General features: G+C 39.2%; 1 protein-coding gene across 1 annotated transcript in view; it reads left to right on the top strand.

Annotated features, from left to right (window-relative positions):
• The window catches only part of hcn4 (hyperpolarization activated cyclic nucleotide-gated potassium channel 4), a 69470-nt gene that overhangs the window by 12209 nt on the left and 39201 nt on the right, over positions 1 to 18060 (top strand). The window contains exon 2 of the mRNA XM_040130247.1: positions 8398 to 8821. Within this exon, the coding sequence (XP_039986181.1) occupies positions 8398 to 8821 (424 nt within the window). The remainder of the gene's footprint in view (positions 1 to 8397; positions 8822 to 18060) is intronic.

Here is an 18060-nt window from a genome sequence, read left to right as displayed (position 1 = left end):
TTCTTAGCCAAGGTTTGATAAAACAGCGTGCGTCACCTAAATATAGCCGCCTGCGACTGCACAGCTCCAGTGTCAGTGATGTGCTTGCAGTGTGCCTGCTGGCTGTGCTTAGCAAAGAAAACGCCGTTATGACAGTTCATTGGAGCGGGTGACAACAAAAATAGGATTAACCCTTTTAACCTGATTTTTTTTCCTCCTAGACACTTAAATCTTGCTGTGTTTGCCAACTGGCTTGTTTAATAACCAACGGGCTGCTCTTTTATGGGCAATACACAGACATTTTTTTGTTGTTGATGTTACAGATGTTGTTCTGTTAAATGTAACAGGCTTTATCAGAGATTGCCTCTCCCTGTGGCTAAGTGTAGCTTATGTAAAAATTAGGTGATTTTTTTTCTAACAAGAGCATTTCACGCTTAATTTTCATTCAGTCCATTTCATTTATCCATTCAAAAATGGCATTGGACTTAATGAGGCCATTGCTCTGTTTGCTTCTGTAAAACTGGTGCTATAACAGCAATTCACAGCTAAGATGCAACTTCAATGGAAGGTAAGACCAAACAGATGTTCCAAAGGAAAACCATATGTCCCATAAATGCCCTATAATTGTTATCTTATTATTTATTGTTTTGCACTTTTTTTTTGCTTAGAACATTAATTATATTCAATAACATATATACCAAAGTTATAAAAAACTAATAAATTGTTCTCACTCTGGCATTAAAAGTAATTAAGGCAAATTTGATAAATGAAAGTATCAAATAGAGAAGATGAGTCTTTTAGATACAATACATGGCAAAACATTAATGCTTTATTATATTAAAATGATCTTACCAGTAGACACTCTCACTCAAACAATAAAAAGCTCAAGGGTTGGTTAAAAAAAATAATTTTTCCAATTAATCGCAATTAGTCTCTCTAATTCAATTTCAGTGACCCAATATTGATCCTTAAAATCCCATGATTGATCTTTGCAATAGTAGACAGTAGTTACTTGTTGAAATTGGTTCAGTTAGGGCTGCATGATGTTTAAAATGTCTGCTTTGTGGAAATCAGGTAATTACAATGTGCACGTAGTAACGTAGGCTATATGAACCGCCTTCAGTCATGACAGTCCTGTAAACTGTGATGTGAATAGTTAAAGTCTAAGTGGACCAGCTGCAGTGTCGTGACTCAGGATGGTTAGCTGACTCTGGCTATCTCGTTGCGGGTCTGGAGAGGGATGGACTGGAAGAAGACTCAGCACACTGATCTGAGCTGTAGGTTTGTGTATTTTGAAGAGATATTATCTCAGGCTGCAAGATGTGAAGTCCGTGGAAGATTCGACTTTATTCAGTCTGTCCCTGGCAGAGAGCTTGTGCTAGCTAACGGCTGTCTGCGCATATCAAACTGATGTCTTGTCAACACAAACAGTGCAGATGAATTAGCGAGCAGACTTTCAGTTTCTGCTCTGTCTGCGCTCAAAGTGATCATTACAGTGGATGTCTGCCCGTACCCAGACCAACTCCTGTTTAACGTAATCACTGGATACAGTAATATCTAGTGGCAGTTTTTACAATGTAGGCCAAAAAGCAGTTATGCCCATAAACGAGCCTCTGTGGGGAAAAGTATACAGTTCAGAGTGAAAATGTTTTACACAAGTGGACGTAAGCAAAATTGCCCTCACTAGAAGAATTACAGCCATGGTCATTCAAAATGTTTAATTTCAACAATCATATTTCTGACAAGTGGCCTCTCGAGGTCAGGAAAATGATCTCTGCTTAGTAGCAAAACTGAAATAGCATTAAATTCTTTTACCGCCAAAAAAAAAAAAGAATTCTTTTAGGCAGGCGGTTTAGAATGGATGGTTAGCTGTATAAATCATGTGGCTTGGACACTGCACACCCTGATTCAAGTCCTGTCTCATCCCAACATTCAGTGTGCAAACTGTAACCACAGAGGTGGCATATTAGAAAACACTGAAACAAGTAGTTTTCGGAACTGTCGTATGCATCATGGGAAGTATAACCTGTTTTGTACTTGATCTACGAGGACTGGTCGGTTTAACCTGCAACTAAGCTAATGACAGAGAAGCAGCTCCAGTGAAGTAACACTTATGTATACATGAACACATATATAAACACATACACACAGACAAACTGAGAATAGGCAGTCCTATTTGTAGTGACGCACCAGTCCGATTTGCTAGACTAAACAGATGGGGTATCAGCCGAATGTGACCAATTCACATGATTTATCTTTAATTACGTTTAGTTTCATAGTCACAGCCAAAATTTAAATACAACAATTTAATAAACTTTCTACAATGTCTTTTTAATGAAATTTGAACAAACCTAAAATTAATGTTGGTGTATTAATATCTCCACACTTAAGAAAAACTCTGGAGTTTAGGTATTGAAACAGATTTGAGGAGAAGAAAAGTGCTTTATGGGAACTGTGTGTTGGCATGTGCTGCTCAAAATGAGTCAGGGGGTTTGTGCTGCTAACATTCACCACAACATGAGTCAGAATTCTTGGGCATATAGCAAGTTTTGAGCAGGACCCCTGATAACACTACCAAATCTTCAGAGAGAAAATGGGAGCAAACACTCTCACATGCGCGCACAAGTACGCACACACTAACATCCACCCACCGACCCACACAAACACACACACACACACACACACACACACACACACACACACACACACACACACACACACACACACACACACACACACAAACACACAGCAAGCAGATGAATTATTCAAAACAGAAACTGCTTTTTTATGCAAAGCAGATAAATTTCAATCGTTTAATCAGCTCAAATCACATTTACAGTGCACACACTGTTAGCTGGTACCCTCACGGAGGTATTGTGTGGGAGCACCCACTGTTCCTCTGCTGATCCCATTCAGTCAGTGCGGTGCAGAATAAAGGGAGACACTGTTAAATGCTGTCTGCCTCTTGTACCCGACATGATAGATGATCTGTTTGCATGCTATGCCATCACTCTCCCAGTATGGTACTCAACAGATAGACATCTCTACAAGGGAAATGAAAACAAACACACACTCCCTGTATATCCCCTGTATATGCAGGACAATATACTGTATACCCCATTCGGTATCCCCCGTGCCTCCTCAATTTAAATACAGGCTACTCTGAAAGGTAATTGTGTGTCCATCTCTGGCTGTTTGTGGTGGCTCTCACAGTCCCTTTCAGGTAGCCTGGCTGGCAGGGTGAGGAGAATGAGAGAGGCTTATCATGTAGTTAGATGCACTCTGAGGGTGACAACATGTTCCTGTTGTCCCTGGTCAACCCACCGCAGAGCAGAGTGGGCTGTTGCTCTGTCCCTCCAGGCCGCGCAGAATGTCAGGGCTCCCTTCATCAGTACAGTGCTAGCTATTCTGCTGCTTCTCTTCCACAATGTTTCCAGTGTTTCTCTGATTCTCTCTGTCTCATTTTTAAAAGTTTGTTTCACACACGTCATGCAAACCCACCACTGTATCGGCTTTTACTCTCTCTTTTGCTCAGTTCAGTTTTCCTTAGTCTACTTTCCCCCAGTCTGCCATTTATTTCCTTGTCGTAACGACAGCTCTGATGGTCCCCAGTAATCCCATATTTACATGAACTCACACTAAAGGTCTGGCCACGTTTTTCCAGAGTTTTTATGATTTATTTACTACATGTGTGGGTTTTTTTTAATCTGATTTCTTTTGTTCTTTTGTTCCCTGCAAAGCAGGTTAAGCCCAAAGGTTTATTTAGATAGAAAAAGTATAAAGAATCATGGTATTACAAGTTTTCACCTTTCATGTAATTATTTGTCATACTAAAAGAAGCATGTAACAGCTCATAGCTTTAATGGACTTAATCTGTTTATAAATTGGACCTAATTTGTCATTTTTATTTACTGGGGGTGCCTGTAAAAACGATGCAATAAAATAGAACAGAACACAATAAAACTAAAAGTAAAAAGAGAAAAAGGATAATACATTAGATTACTTTTTTTTTTTGTAGTAAGATGTTTTTGTCTCCTGCCACACCTGGGAGTATCACCTTCATATCACCACTGTTAAGTCGCTTTATTTTCCTTTTATTTTATTTCAAGACAGGTGGTACACCACCACACAATTTAATTCTGTGATTTGGTATGCACACAGAGATATTGGGCTGTTTAATGCCTCTGAAATGTCCGCCAAACATCCCGCGCTTGCCTAACTGTATTTATAGAACAGTGTTCTTCTATGGCAGGGTCCCAGTGCATAATAAAACACAGTAAATGGATCCATGCTATGTTTAGGTGGCCTGACCTCCATTAGGAGGCAACCGCAAAATAGAAAAGGAGAAAATCACGAGCATTTACTCTACACATGCATGCATGCAAGCACACACTCGCACACACACAAAAACACACACACACACACACACACACACACACACACAAACGTGCATGTATAACACAGTGTACATGTACACAAAAAAACACACACATAATGCACAAGGATTTCTACACAGCAGCCTGTAAATTCTGCATACTAAGCTCTGTCCTTGTCCCAAAGAACTGTTGTCTGTCACAATATTTGTTTTAGGGATGTCCACAAACTTCATTTGGATTTCTTCAACGGTTACATTGATTTAATTAGAAGAAAAAAAAAGCAACAGTACCGTGAAAAATTACTACAATCCCCTTTTTTTGTGTTAGAATGTGCGTTATGCATTTCCCTTTGTATTTGGAAAGAGGCATTTGTACAATGAGCATACGGCAGCTGCTGTTAATCTTCAAATCCCCACACTCCCAAAACAAGTGAGGCTTGCTCAAACAGGTGGCAGCAGTAGCTGTGTTATGCGACGGTGACGTTCAGCAGTCTTAAACAGCATTCTGTCTTGTTATACTTTAAATTTCTTTCACTCTGTTTCCTCACTGTGTCATATACGTTATCATCTAACTGCTGGCTGAGGTTTTTATGTGAGGTTTGATTATTTGTTTTACAAGCCAGACATCTCAGTCAACCACCCATTTCTATGGCATACTAGTGGTGTGGCTCTAGGGATGGCGGTGTCAGTTGGTCGGCATTATCAAGTAAAGGTTTCCATTCATGAACAAATATCTGCAAAACAGTTGACATTCCCATCTGTCATTTTGTGTTTAATGCTAATTACCAAATCTTACCATGCTAACACACTAAACTTAGATGGTGAATATGGTAAACATTATACCTGCTTAACATGTTTGCTTAAGCTCGGTATTGTCTTTGCAAGAGGGCCACTGTGCAGCCTCAGCATGACTATAGACTCTTAATCTTGTGATTATGTCATTGCAACTAGCTTGTACATTTGTTGTATGCATTTCACCGCACACACTGACTAACTAGTAAAAAAAGCTCTGTCTGAGGATTTGCTGCCATGAACATTGTCTGAATAAATGTATGTTCTTATCTGTGTGATGGTGCCAAATCATGTAGTATTAGTCTCTGCTTTTTGAATAAATTGCCATTGTTTTTTACTATTTACTTTTTTTTTTTTTTTTACTTTTTTTTACTGTTATATATAAGTCATATACATTTTAAATTGCCACTAATCAAGGTATTCCATATAATATTTTAGATCAATAATGGCATTTTCTTTTTTTCTGTAATTTGTTTAAGAAGCTGCAGGAATACAAAGACACTAGCACAGTCCTTTACCAGTGCAAAGAAGTTTTATATGTGACTGAGTCATCACAGCTGATACAAATAGCAAAGCAAAAGCTAGGATTTGCAGCTGTTACAGATACTGAAAGAACTAGATTATCTTACTTCATTGCTCGTAGACCCTGTCAAGTGCTGGGGGCACACTTACATCCTATTAGTAAGCTGCGTGCTCATACACATGCACAGGCTATCTAGCATTTGTAATATTAGGGAACATGGCAATATGAAGAACAAATGTCATTACCTATGTTTGCATTTCTTCCTTTGAAGTTTTTCTTGTCCTCTTGGGCTTCAGTCTTAACTTGAGCAACGGTGGTGGCAAGGTCTGTCTAAATATAACTCCACTTGACAACAAGCTGGAACAGTGGATACCCTTTTACTTTGAAGAATTCACATTACTGTCACTGTTTCCTCTGTATGTGTGTGTGTGTGTGTGTGTGTGTGTGTGTGTGTGTGCCTGTTTCTGTAATAGACGTGAAACCAAGATGTGTGTTGTTGTATACTGTATATTTATGTATGCATGTGTAAGTGTGAGATGCTCTTGTAAACTATAATCCAAACACATTACAACGCAAGCACCTGCCACTTAGCAGCCTGTGTAGTTTAATTTTTTACTCAGGGATTAAAAGTCTGTCCATAGATTTATGTTTTTGAGTCAATGAGACCACTCATCCCCAGAGGCAACCATGACAACCAGTAACATGGACAATATACAGGTATTGGAGTTTTTGACTGGGCCGCAACAGTGGGGCCAGCCCTATAAACTTGAATGTCCGTCGCTGACTGACTGAGTGTTGAAGTTACACCACTGGTGTAACTTCAGTGCGAGTGTTGGGGTTTCCCCATTGACCATTGTTCTTTCAAAATGAATTGGTGCGATCAGTTTCTGATCCGTCATCAGGGAGTCGTTAACAGGCAGTGTATGAGGGAACAAAAAATGAGGAAAGAAAAGTAGAAGACACCTTGGTTGTTCCAGGTTATTTTTATTTGTGTTTTTGCCCTGTGAGGTTGATGGTATGCACCAAACTGTTTATAAAAAATAACAACTGAATTTTTACTCAACCTGACTTGACGTGGACCATAGGTCTTTTTGGCTCAGGCTTTGTGATCCTTTAGAGCAGCAGTTCACTGTAAACCCGTGAGTTATTTACTAACACTAACACACCATGAATGAACTATGAAATCAATAGACACCAGCTGCAACAAGGAAGTGAAAGAGCATTAATTACTTGTTGTAGTCTAGCTAGCTTGCAGTAAAAATGTATCCCTTACCCTGGTTATGTATGAAGCATCCTTTCTTCCTTGTTTTCTTATGGCCCTGCTCATGAAATTGGTTTTGCACTGAGTCAGATCTTTATGGCCCAGTTAAAGGTGGATGGGTAAATCATCCAAAGCTCACTGGACCAGTGCACTATACAGAACCACCTCATGGTGCAATCTATGGAGTATCCAGGATATATTACGGTTAACACAAAAGACCCAATCTGGATTCAATTACCAAGCCAGGGGAGAGTGCAATTTATATCTAAACCCTCAGGCTTGGAAGATGGACAAGGTCAAAGTACAATTTGTAATTAACAGTTAACCCTCATTGACCTTTGAGTTGTGATTTACGGTTCAAAGAAAAATAGCTTGCATGTCAAGCTGTCTGCTAGCCTGGTGGGGAGGTTACATATGTACAGTATAGGTTCTTACACCATTATTACACCTTGTGCATATAAGCTTGCTTCCACCACACTGCACAACACCCAATGGTACCTAAGGTCAAAATAAGGTACTAATGAGACACAGAGAGGTTTTTATCAAATATCTGTGGTTAGATAGATAAATAATTTATATACTTCTGCAGTCTTGGCCGGTGGGTGTGTGGGTGGGTGTTTTACAATAAATTTCAAGTCACTTTCAAAGGATGAGATAAGATTAATATTCATAAATCCACTTTGAGGAAATTGTAATGTAAAGTCATATAAATACTTAAATAACATTAAAGATAACAACATAAACAATATAAACGCAGGGGATTTGAGTTCAGTTTATTTATGCTTGTGTCAAATATGTGCTCTTTTACAATATGTGTATAAATAGTACCTAGTCAACATAAATAAATAATTAAACATATATCTGGTATCACTCTGCCATATACTGTATACTCTATAATTACTTGATGCCTGAATGTAAAATAAAAACAAGTTACACAAAAAATAAGTTTATGATTTTACAACAAAACATCACAAATGAACATATAAGCAAGTTTATTACATCTGACACTACAGTATAGGTTTTACTCATGATAGTAAAATAATAAGACATTGCTCCATTGATATCTACAAATGAATTCTGTCTTCCTTTTAATTTCTTTTTGTACGATGAGTTAAAGTAGTGTTATTTATGGCAAATCTGTTTCCATTCATTTCAATTATTTAGATTACTAGGATACACATGTATGCTGTGAACAAAGTGGATTGTACAGTTCTTAGCACACCATATTTGCAAGGCCTTGGTAAAAAGGCATCGTGTTTGTTTGGGAATGTGTTTGCTATACAGTGTATATACCATACATCATGCCATATGAAATGAGTTCTTCAAGTACTTAGAACCAAATCTGTCAGCCTGTGAATGTGCAGAATGTTGCTAGCAGTTAGTTGAATCATTTTACTATCTTTTGACTGTAGTATTCTCTCTTTGATCATCCTGTTCCTGCCTTTCTCCATTTTTCTCTCCAAAAAGGTTTTACTGGGACTTGACCATGCTGCTGCTTATGGTGGGCAACCTCATCATCATTCCTGTGGGCATCACGTTCTTCAAGGATGAGCACACGCCTCCCTGGATCGTGTTCAACGTGGTCTCCGACACTTTCTTCCTCATGGACTTGGTCCTTAACTTCAGGACGGGCATCGTCAAGGAGGACAACACAGAAATCATTCTGGATCCGCAACAGATCAAGATTAAGTACTTGCGGAGCTGGTTTGTGGTGGACTTCATCTCCTCCATCCCTGTGGACTACATCTTCCTCATTGTGGAGACGCGCATCGACTCAGATTTCTACAAGACAGCGCGTGCCCTGCGGATTGTCCGCTTCACCAAGATCCTCAGCCTGCTGCGTCTACTACGCCTCTCTAGACTCATTCGCTACATCCACCAGTGGGAAGAGGTAGGACAGAACACCTCAGTGTGTTTAATGTATGTGTATTGTAATACGTTGAAGCTGATAACTTAAAGTTATGCTGAATGTTGCCCACTTCGGGTATGATGTGTATGATGCATGCCATTTTGAGCAGTCCTTGGCAAACTGGATTCCCTGGATGACGACAAGTGGATTCACACAGAGAAAAAAGACAGAGATGCAGAGACGCAGAGACAGAGAAAATACCAAGGAAATCACAATAATTGAAGGTCTTACAAGCATGCTATTTGATGAAGCTCGTCAAAGACATAGGGCTTCACTTCCAAAATCCAATTATAATCCAAATGATATTCCCATCCTGGGGAGCTACTGCAAGAATGTTTGCAGAGCTCTGTACCTTCCACTTTCCCCTAAGAAGGAAATATGGATAGATGTTGCTTCTGATTACATCCACCCTTGAAATGAGTGAAGAGGCTCTTTTGCTGTACCCCAGCCACCAATAAGTTGATGAAGCCAGGATGTTGATTACCATTTTCTCTCTGTGTGCCCATCCAGCTAGCAGTGGGACCACAGAGCCCAGAGAGGCTTCGCTGCAATACAAGCATGATTATAATTGCGGCAATAATTAGAAAAGTTCCCATTGCTCTCACTGGAAAGATCTTGTTGTTTAGTCTCAGAGGTAAAAGGTGCAAAGTAAAGTGCCAGAGTCTCAGCGTGGAGTCAACAAGACGACACTCCACTAGAAAATAATACAGGACAGTCAGGAGTACACTGGTTAGGTGTGAGGTTATACGAAGTAATGTTTTCAGGTTGAGGGGACCGAACAGATTTGTGGTCAGGACAAACAAGAGTTTTGCTATGTATGTATGTCCATTCACGAAATAAGGGAAAACACTGGGTAATTTAATAAATGCGTCTCACAAGGAGGACTGCTTCTGTGAGGCTCAGTGCTTCATAATAAAGTGCTGTTTAGTCATTCCACATACCCTCCCTAAAAATAACCAAAGCCCTCTACATTCTTGTATTTCTCTGAGGCAATGGCAGTGCAGGGTTTAGGCTTTAGTTCAGGGTTTAGTGTCTTGATGAAGAGTACTTTGGCAGAATCTGTGTGCATGGTCATAATCAAATGTTATAGCGGCAGCCCTGCATCGTTCCAATACATGCTGTTATTTGTGTCAGGGATTAAAGCAATATTTTTCAGTTACTAGTCAGATTGTATACCTCCAGTCCCAGAAAACATTGAACAGATGGGTCTTGCTCTCAGTGTAAGCAGTCCATACATCTCATGACACACTGAAATGTTACTGGTCCCAACAGTATTTTCTGTGTTTATTACCCAGAAATGAATTTTGTGTCCAGATGTGTCCAGACAATCACAAAAATTACTTTTATTTTATAATAAGGAAATATATATATATGACACTCTTGCTATTAAAGATTTGAATTAAATAATTGTTAGATGTGAAACCTATTCATTTCAGTGTACTTATATTTTCTAATTGGTTCTCAGCTTTGGTAGATATTATTTAATTGGAAAATACACATTATTACAGTATTTAAAAAGTGGAAAGTTGTGTTTCAGTTTACATGAAAATGTGATTCCCAAAACTAAAAAAACACCAGTAGAGCTGCACCAGGGCAATGAATAGAAAAATGAATTAGTTGTATTTTGCTGTAATTTCATCCCAAAGGGCTTGATTTGGCTGCAGTATTAATGATGGACAGTTCTGTTTGTCTTCATCAAAACAAACAAAGTAAAAAAAAAACAATCATATCAGTGTGAGTCTTGTGCATCTCTCTTTGTGGCATTACTGATTAGTTCATTTTCTGTATGAAACACATACAAGCACACATAATTTTGGTTATTACATACAAATACAAGCAAACTTTAAAATGACCATATTATGGAGCAATGAATTAAATCAAGAGCAACTTCAGAAATTAGGTCCCTGGTTCTGCTGCGTTTTGCTTTAAATTAGACTATTTTAGAAAACGTACAGTGGATTTCTCAGGGTCACGGTAACAGTACATGGTAATTTTCCTTTACTGTGGAGTTTTCCTAATTTAACATTGAGTTGACATCAGGGCAACAAGATTACATACTAACAAAACTGTGTTGCTATCCATTAATTAGCCTGTTTGCACAATGTTTTCAAAATGCAATGCCACTTAGTTGGTGGGTGTGTTCACCTAAGTGCTTGACATTACATGGACAACTGGAAAGGTTGAATAGCAAGCTGATTGCCAATCAAACCACAGTAGCCCCAGACCTGCCCATGGGCATTCAAAAAAAGTTCCTGGTTTTCAATATTCAGCTGGCACTTTGGGTACAACAGTGTATATAAGTTTGGTGACATTAATCATGCAGGGCCTCTGTGATGCCAATTCAAAGAGAATAAAAGTTCAAATGAATCACCGGGGGAGAATCCCCTTTGCCTCCCTGTGCCTCCATGCATGCCTGTTGCTGGAATTCTGAGCCCAAAATGAAGGCAGGGATATATGTAGTTCAGGCCAACCTTCATTTGAATAGAGCGGACACACTGACACTGAGCTGTCAAATGTTCTGCCTGCAATAAGGCAACAAAGGAAGGAGAGGAGAGAGGAGGCAATGATGGAGGGGGAAAAGTGAGCAAAAAAGATAAGTAAATAAAGAAAAAGCAGTCGTGCCTGCTGAACTTGCTTATAGCTATGGGCTGTTGTTTGGTTGTAATCGACCACCAATCCCGGCAAATACTGTAACTGTTTTAGAAAAAAAAAAAACAGTAGGATCGGAGGAAAATATAAAACTGGGGCTGTAGTCTCCCTGTCAACTGGTCGACTGATTGGTCACTATGCTCTCGTCCGACCAAATTCTCACTGGTCGGTCAATCGCGGAAGGAGAAAAGCGCTATAACAATAGCCGTCCAGTAGTAGTCTCATTATTAACTGCAGCGGTGGGAGGGACAGAATACCTTTGAAAAAAGGGGGGGGGGGGTTTCACAACACCCCCCCATTTTCACAACTTTGAACTCGTCCAAACTAATGGAGACCGCTAGGTCTAACTTATTTGACATTTACTGAACATTAAGTTGGAGTCGGCTCCAAACTACTTGACACCGTGTCAAAGAAGTTGTTGGTGTGGCTACATTTTGTTAAAATGGATGACAAAAAAGTCGAAGGTAAACTTTGCAAACAGCAGTTTGCATATCACAGCTCAACAACCAACTCTGCATATCATCTGAAAATGGTAGGCTAACTTGTCTGTGCTAGGATACTCCGTCAACTCATGTTTATGCTTGAGGCTTTGAATGTATATTCCTTAATAGTTCTGGGATCACCAGGTGTAAGCATATGAAAATGGCAGGTGCACACTGTATAAAATAATCTGCATGCAATGATTTAATATGCTGCAAATACTAACTTTTTATGTTTATTTATAATTCATTTAGGCTAATGAGGCTACCAGGTGGAGTCCACTCAGTGCACTGTGGTCGATTTAGTTATTCTAGCTAGTACATACCGATTTTTTTTCCTGGCGACCAATCAATTGGTTGAAGAGTACGCACGATTTAAGTTGACCAAGATTTTCTTTGGTTGACTACAGCGCTACAAAAAGCACTAATTCATATTCACATCATTAAAAAAAGTTGCATGGACATTGCAGGACAGCGATGACTGTAGCATCTAGAAAACGCTGAAACAGTATGACAAAAAGAGGGGACATTGCACTTCCTGAGCCAGCTGCCATTTCCATGTTTTATGCCTGTGTGTGTGTGCGTGTGTGTGTGTGTGTGAGTGTGTCTGTTTGTAAGGGTTTGCTGATGAATGCTAGTTAGGCAGACAGAGTGAAAGGCCAGCTTTGCCTCAGCGCCAGAGTACTCCAGATGCAGCCTCACAGAAATGTCATGTGTCACTGCAGAATAACTTGTCGCCCAGATCTCACCACCTGACTGACTTTTTGACTTTTCCTATTGACAGCTACACTTCAGACAACGTGTGTGTATCTCATCGCCATTTGAATATTTTGGTAACACTTCACATTGACCTTACTTTAATCTATTCACCTGCATATTGAGCTTTGAAGAGAAATCGGAACTATACAGTAATTATGTGGGTGCACTATTACACTTTTATACTATACTGTCCTACCAATGTTTAATTGTGTTCCTACTTTTCCATCAATAAATATGTATAAATACACTGAAAAGTAAAACAGGTTTTCTGGCTTTCCCAGAATTGAGGCAGGATCCTTGTGATCCATGACATTGTGCAATCTTTAGCCCCTGTAAAATCCCTGAATGCCATTCAGCGTTGCTTGCCACTCTATGTATGGCACCACGACGAGATGCACTTCTCTGACATGGCAGAAGCTGCCAACCCTTGATGTCCCGATGTCCTCCAACAAGACAAAGCTCATTTATTATACTCATATTTCTGCAATCTTTAAATAAACCTGCACAAAGTCATTTGGTTTGGTATTGTTCTAGTTTCATTTAGTCTTCAGCAAGAAGTCACACAGAGGACACTTCTTCCGGGAGATGTTGAATACAGCTCAGTGAACTGCACTGCATGGTTTAATGCTTCGTAGAGTGATACTTTTGGGAACAAATTTTAAAATAAGGATCTTCTCTCATGTACCCGCCGCAGTGAATAAAGCTTTTCAGGAATTCAAGACAAGACAAAGGAATAAAACACTATCAAATGTACTGACGAGATGGAGAAGCAATTCATAGCAAAAGCAGAGACAAAACAGAGCTCAAATGTATTACAGGTGAAGTGCCTAAGGCTGGTTTGAAGATTCATAAAATCATAGTAGCATACTTAACTGATTACTTCTAGACAAATTCTGAATAGAATTTGTTTTCAAAAGCTGATTAAGCCAATCATTTGCTGCTTCACATCCTCACTCAAATAGAATTGCACTGGTGTGACCTGCTCTCTCGCAGCAGTAGGCCAGTCCAACAAGTCCAAAATCTGTTTCATAATCTTCTTTGGGGACAGTTACGTAACTCCCACACGTAGTATCATCTTCGGTCATAACATCAGTATTTTACAAGTGAAATAACAGCATATCTGAGAGACATAAAGGGGCTTAATCTACTGATGCCGCCTTTGAGAGAGAAATAAAGTGTTATTTATGTTACCTTTTGTTTTATGAAATTATCTGACAAGTCAAATCAGGATCTGAAATGCAGACGTGTACACACATGCAATGGCAAATACTTATTTGTCGAGTGCATTGTAATCAATATACTGTCCATTCATTGCCATATATGTATCAATATCGATATAATATATCAATGAAATCAATATATGTCGATTCCTTGCTATGTATGTATGTATGTCAGTTGTGTTTCCCTGTGCGTGACTGTATGCATGCTTTTGCTGGCTTTGTTGGCATGGACTATAATCGCATGTCCTTAGAAGAGCATGCCTTGCTAGTAGCCTGAAGCTCAGACATGTTGGCACATAACCACAAATTGTTGATGCGTCCTTGAATTTGATGCTTGACCCCTAAACCGTTGCAATTTGGCTTCCCAGAAGACATCAGAGGACCTTGTGGGTTAAAGCAGCGATGCTTTCTTTTATGAACTGCCACCATAAACTATATACTGCCACTCAATGAAAGGGTGTTTTGATGACGAACACTGTCAGTATTGCAAGTAATAAATATCTTTAAATTGTGCCATTAAAATGCCAAAAAGCCATTAAATGGCAAGTCATTTCCAGTCATCTACTTTCACGTAGGTATCCTAGGATCACAACATGCGATTGTTTTACAGACTGACAACTATGAAGCAAAAGGGGTACATTTCTGACCTTGCCATCATATTTACAGGGGGTTGACCAGCTTATATCTAAATGTATTGATAATGTATAGAATACATATAACACATCTTGAACATCATATCTCGAGTGAAAATAATGTCTAAAATTATTTGCTATTAACCCCTTTTGTATACTAATAACATTTAGAATTTGGGAGGAAAAAAGAAAAATCAAAATACAAAGCACAGAATTGGTCCTGGGATGTTTCAGCAAGTAAAGTGATTTCTGTTGCTGTAATCGAATCATCTTCACCTCTTCAAAGACTTTAATCCAAACACCACTAACACCATCAGTATCCCTTTGCATAGCTCCAGCGATACCCTGATCCCCCACTAGCTCATGAAATCTCCTTCTCGTATGTCCTTTTTATTACAACTGTCATAAATTAGCCCTGATTGCTTTAATTTCCTCTCCAAACACTTCAGATTTAAGGGTGTTTTTACAACCACCATGTTGACAGAATGTTGTTTACAAACAAGGAGGTTTTGGCGGTCGTGGCTATATGCCAGTGATAACACTGTCATGCATAATGACGTTCAACTTGGTGTGCAGATATCCATCACACACACATACATATACACACACACACACACACACACAGGGCAGACTGCCGTTATGGCGCTACCCCTGTCTCGCTCATGTCAGCTTTCTCTTGTCACTTTTCATTGGGATAAAAATAAGACTGTGGCCGGATATTCTCCTCATTGGAGTTGTCTTCTGTTGACGAACCAGTGACTTGGATGAGATTAGTCATCCTTTTAAATCAGATTCAAGGCACTGCACTAATGACTAAGCTCTGAGGGCTTCCTCTCATCATGCCTGATGCCTACTACATAACCGTCTCGACTGGCCGACCCAGTAAACGTTGCTTTTAGCATGGTTGGAGATGATTTTATGAGACAAGAACTGAAGCCTTTACCTTTGTGTGCAGCGAGTTTCAAAAAACAAAGATATTTTATGGTAAGGTGTGTAGTCAGATGACATAATGTGTAAGGAGCTTCGCCACGTCACCTGACTTTATTTATTATAGGTGGCAGAACGTCTATCTCTATTAATATTGGCATCTTGGATTCTTAAGATTTAAAGCTCTGCCCACCCAAGTGGTTGTGCGCTGCAGTTATGGAGAAACAAAAGGACATGTCAGTTAAGTCTCAGGTGCTTTGATAGAAGTCAACCAAGTGGCTGCCCTGTGGATCCAGAGAATGAGTGAGATGCCTTTCATTTCCACCCAGTAAATCTATACAAAAATATTTAAAAAGGAAAATCAACTAATCGGCCCCCCAATCACTGACCCATTACCTTGGCCAAGGAATGGTGTTTCAGAGATAGGAAAAGCAGGAAGAATGGATTTAATGGGCTATTATTGAGTGCACAATGAAGCTTGCCAGCAACAGTGACAGGTCCTCAACACTCTGAATGAGCCTTGTGCGATACGAATACCCACAGTGGATTTGCTTTAAAAATCTATTACAGAGAAATGTGTAATCCTGCACAAACCCAATGGTGCATCTTGGTAGGGAGCAGAGTGAGAGCGTTTTTTGTGATCCGAGCCCTCCAGGCATGTTTAGACAGATGATGGAAGGGTGCTCCCTGTGGTCCACTCCCAGGCCTATTCCTCATTCTCCACATGTGCATCGTCCACCATGACGGCATACATGAGCATAACATTTTGGTCGAGGCATTTATACTGAGAGATCTAACCCCCTTCCCACAGCCTGCTACTAGAATCTGCCATCATGTTGGGTGATTAAAAATGAGGTATGCATGGATTGATTTAATTAATAAACTTCATTACTTATCACAGTGAAATCATGTCTCGCTCAAACACAGGAAGATGCAGCATGTGGCAATTAACACAGTAAATGTACTGAACATAATACAAACACTACTTGGTACTTAGTCCTTGCAAAATTAGCACTATTTTCAGAGAAAAGAAAAATGACAGTGAAATAATCAGCTCATCTATGACGCAATAAAGAAATGTTGTGCGTATATTTTTAAAAATGATAAGTTGACATTTACATTTGCAAATATGTAGCTAAAACTCAGCAATGGCTCTCAAGATCAAACCTTTTGTATGTAGCATATACATTTTAAACAGACCAGTAAGATTCAGCTTATGCTATCATATGTACTGTATATTTAATACCACATCTTTGCAGTACAAACAGATGATATAGAATCAACACACTAAATTCCACCGTGTATGGTTGCTGACTTCTCAAAACCAGAAATCTCTCAAATTAAATGATTTATTAGTGCATTAAATACAATAATAAATCACTCAATCAGAGAGCTGATTTGCTACAACCAAAACTGTGTGATAAAATGAAATGTCCAATGCGTTGATATTTAAATAACTGCTATAGAAGTCTAGCTTTTACAGTCAAATGTAAGCATTAAATGAATTATGCAAAACCAATTAAAGTAAATTAAACAACATTTTTAATAAAGCATATTACTTAACTGCATAGCAGTGAAACGCAAAGGCAAAGGGGGCGGTTAGGGGAAAAGGTCTGTGGTGGACAGGATATGTGTTGAGGTACAGTCAGCAAAGTGGCATGAGAAAAATAATATGAGTGAAGAATTTTGTTTTCTCTTATGTGTCGCAACACTGTCATGACACGCGTTCATCATCATTAGCAATGCTAGCAGCAAACACCAGATGCGTCGGTATAATTCTACGTCGACTGTGTCTGGGCAGCTACCATCAGCACCATGGGACATGTGCATCTATTCTCTCACCTGGATCGCGGTGTTCTCACACCATCTGTCTGAGATGACTCGGCAGCTGCCTACATCCACTCTCTGCCTGTCTGGGCCTGATCGCTGCCACACAAGGATACAGATTAGTTTATGACTTTAGCACGTTACCCTGTTTTTGACCCCTGTTGTGAACGTTGGCCTTTACTCATTAGTTTTATTTGTCTTCAGAACATTGTGAATAAAATTGGTCTGTCTCTTCCATTGGTAATAGTCTTATTGAAATAACAATAGCAGTCTAGTATACAGTAGTATATTAAAAGTCAGTTTTTGTTTACATATTCATGTACAATGTACATATTCAAACAATGTATGCTTTGCAATGTGTTAGGATACCAGGTTTTCTAGCAGCAGCAGTGGAAGTACTGGTAGCAGTAGTAGTATAGTGTCCAAGATTAGTATTTCTAGTAGTAATTTAGTAATAGAAGTAGTTTTATTCACAGTGTTTAATTTCCTTTGTTTAATTTTTCGTCTTTGAACGTGGTTAAAGTGGCATTTCCCACACAATTATAGCCCCCATCTCAAAGTTCTTACAACCATGTAAATGCTGCTTCATTAGTTGCAACTACGAAACCACTATATTGGTGTTGACTTGCTATAGGTGATGTGATCTGACACATGTTTTTGATTTTAAAAAAGGCAAGCAGATACCAGCCTTGGCCTCTCATATGCGTCTCTGTGCCTTCATCAGTCAA

This window comes from Xiphias gladius, chromosome 1 (assembly GCF_016859285.1).
Source record: "Xiphias gladius isolate SHS-SW01 ecotype Sanya breed wild chromosome 1, ASM1685928v1, whole genome shotgun sequence".
Classification (NCBI taxonomy): Eukaryota; Metazoa; Chordata; class Actinopteri; order Istiophoriformes; family Xiphiidae; genus Xiphias; species Xiphias gladius.
This window is presented reverse-complemented; position numbering and strand designations above follow the sequence as displayed.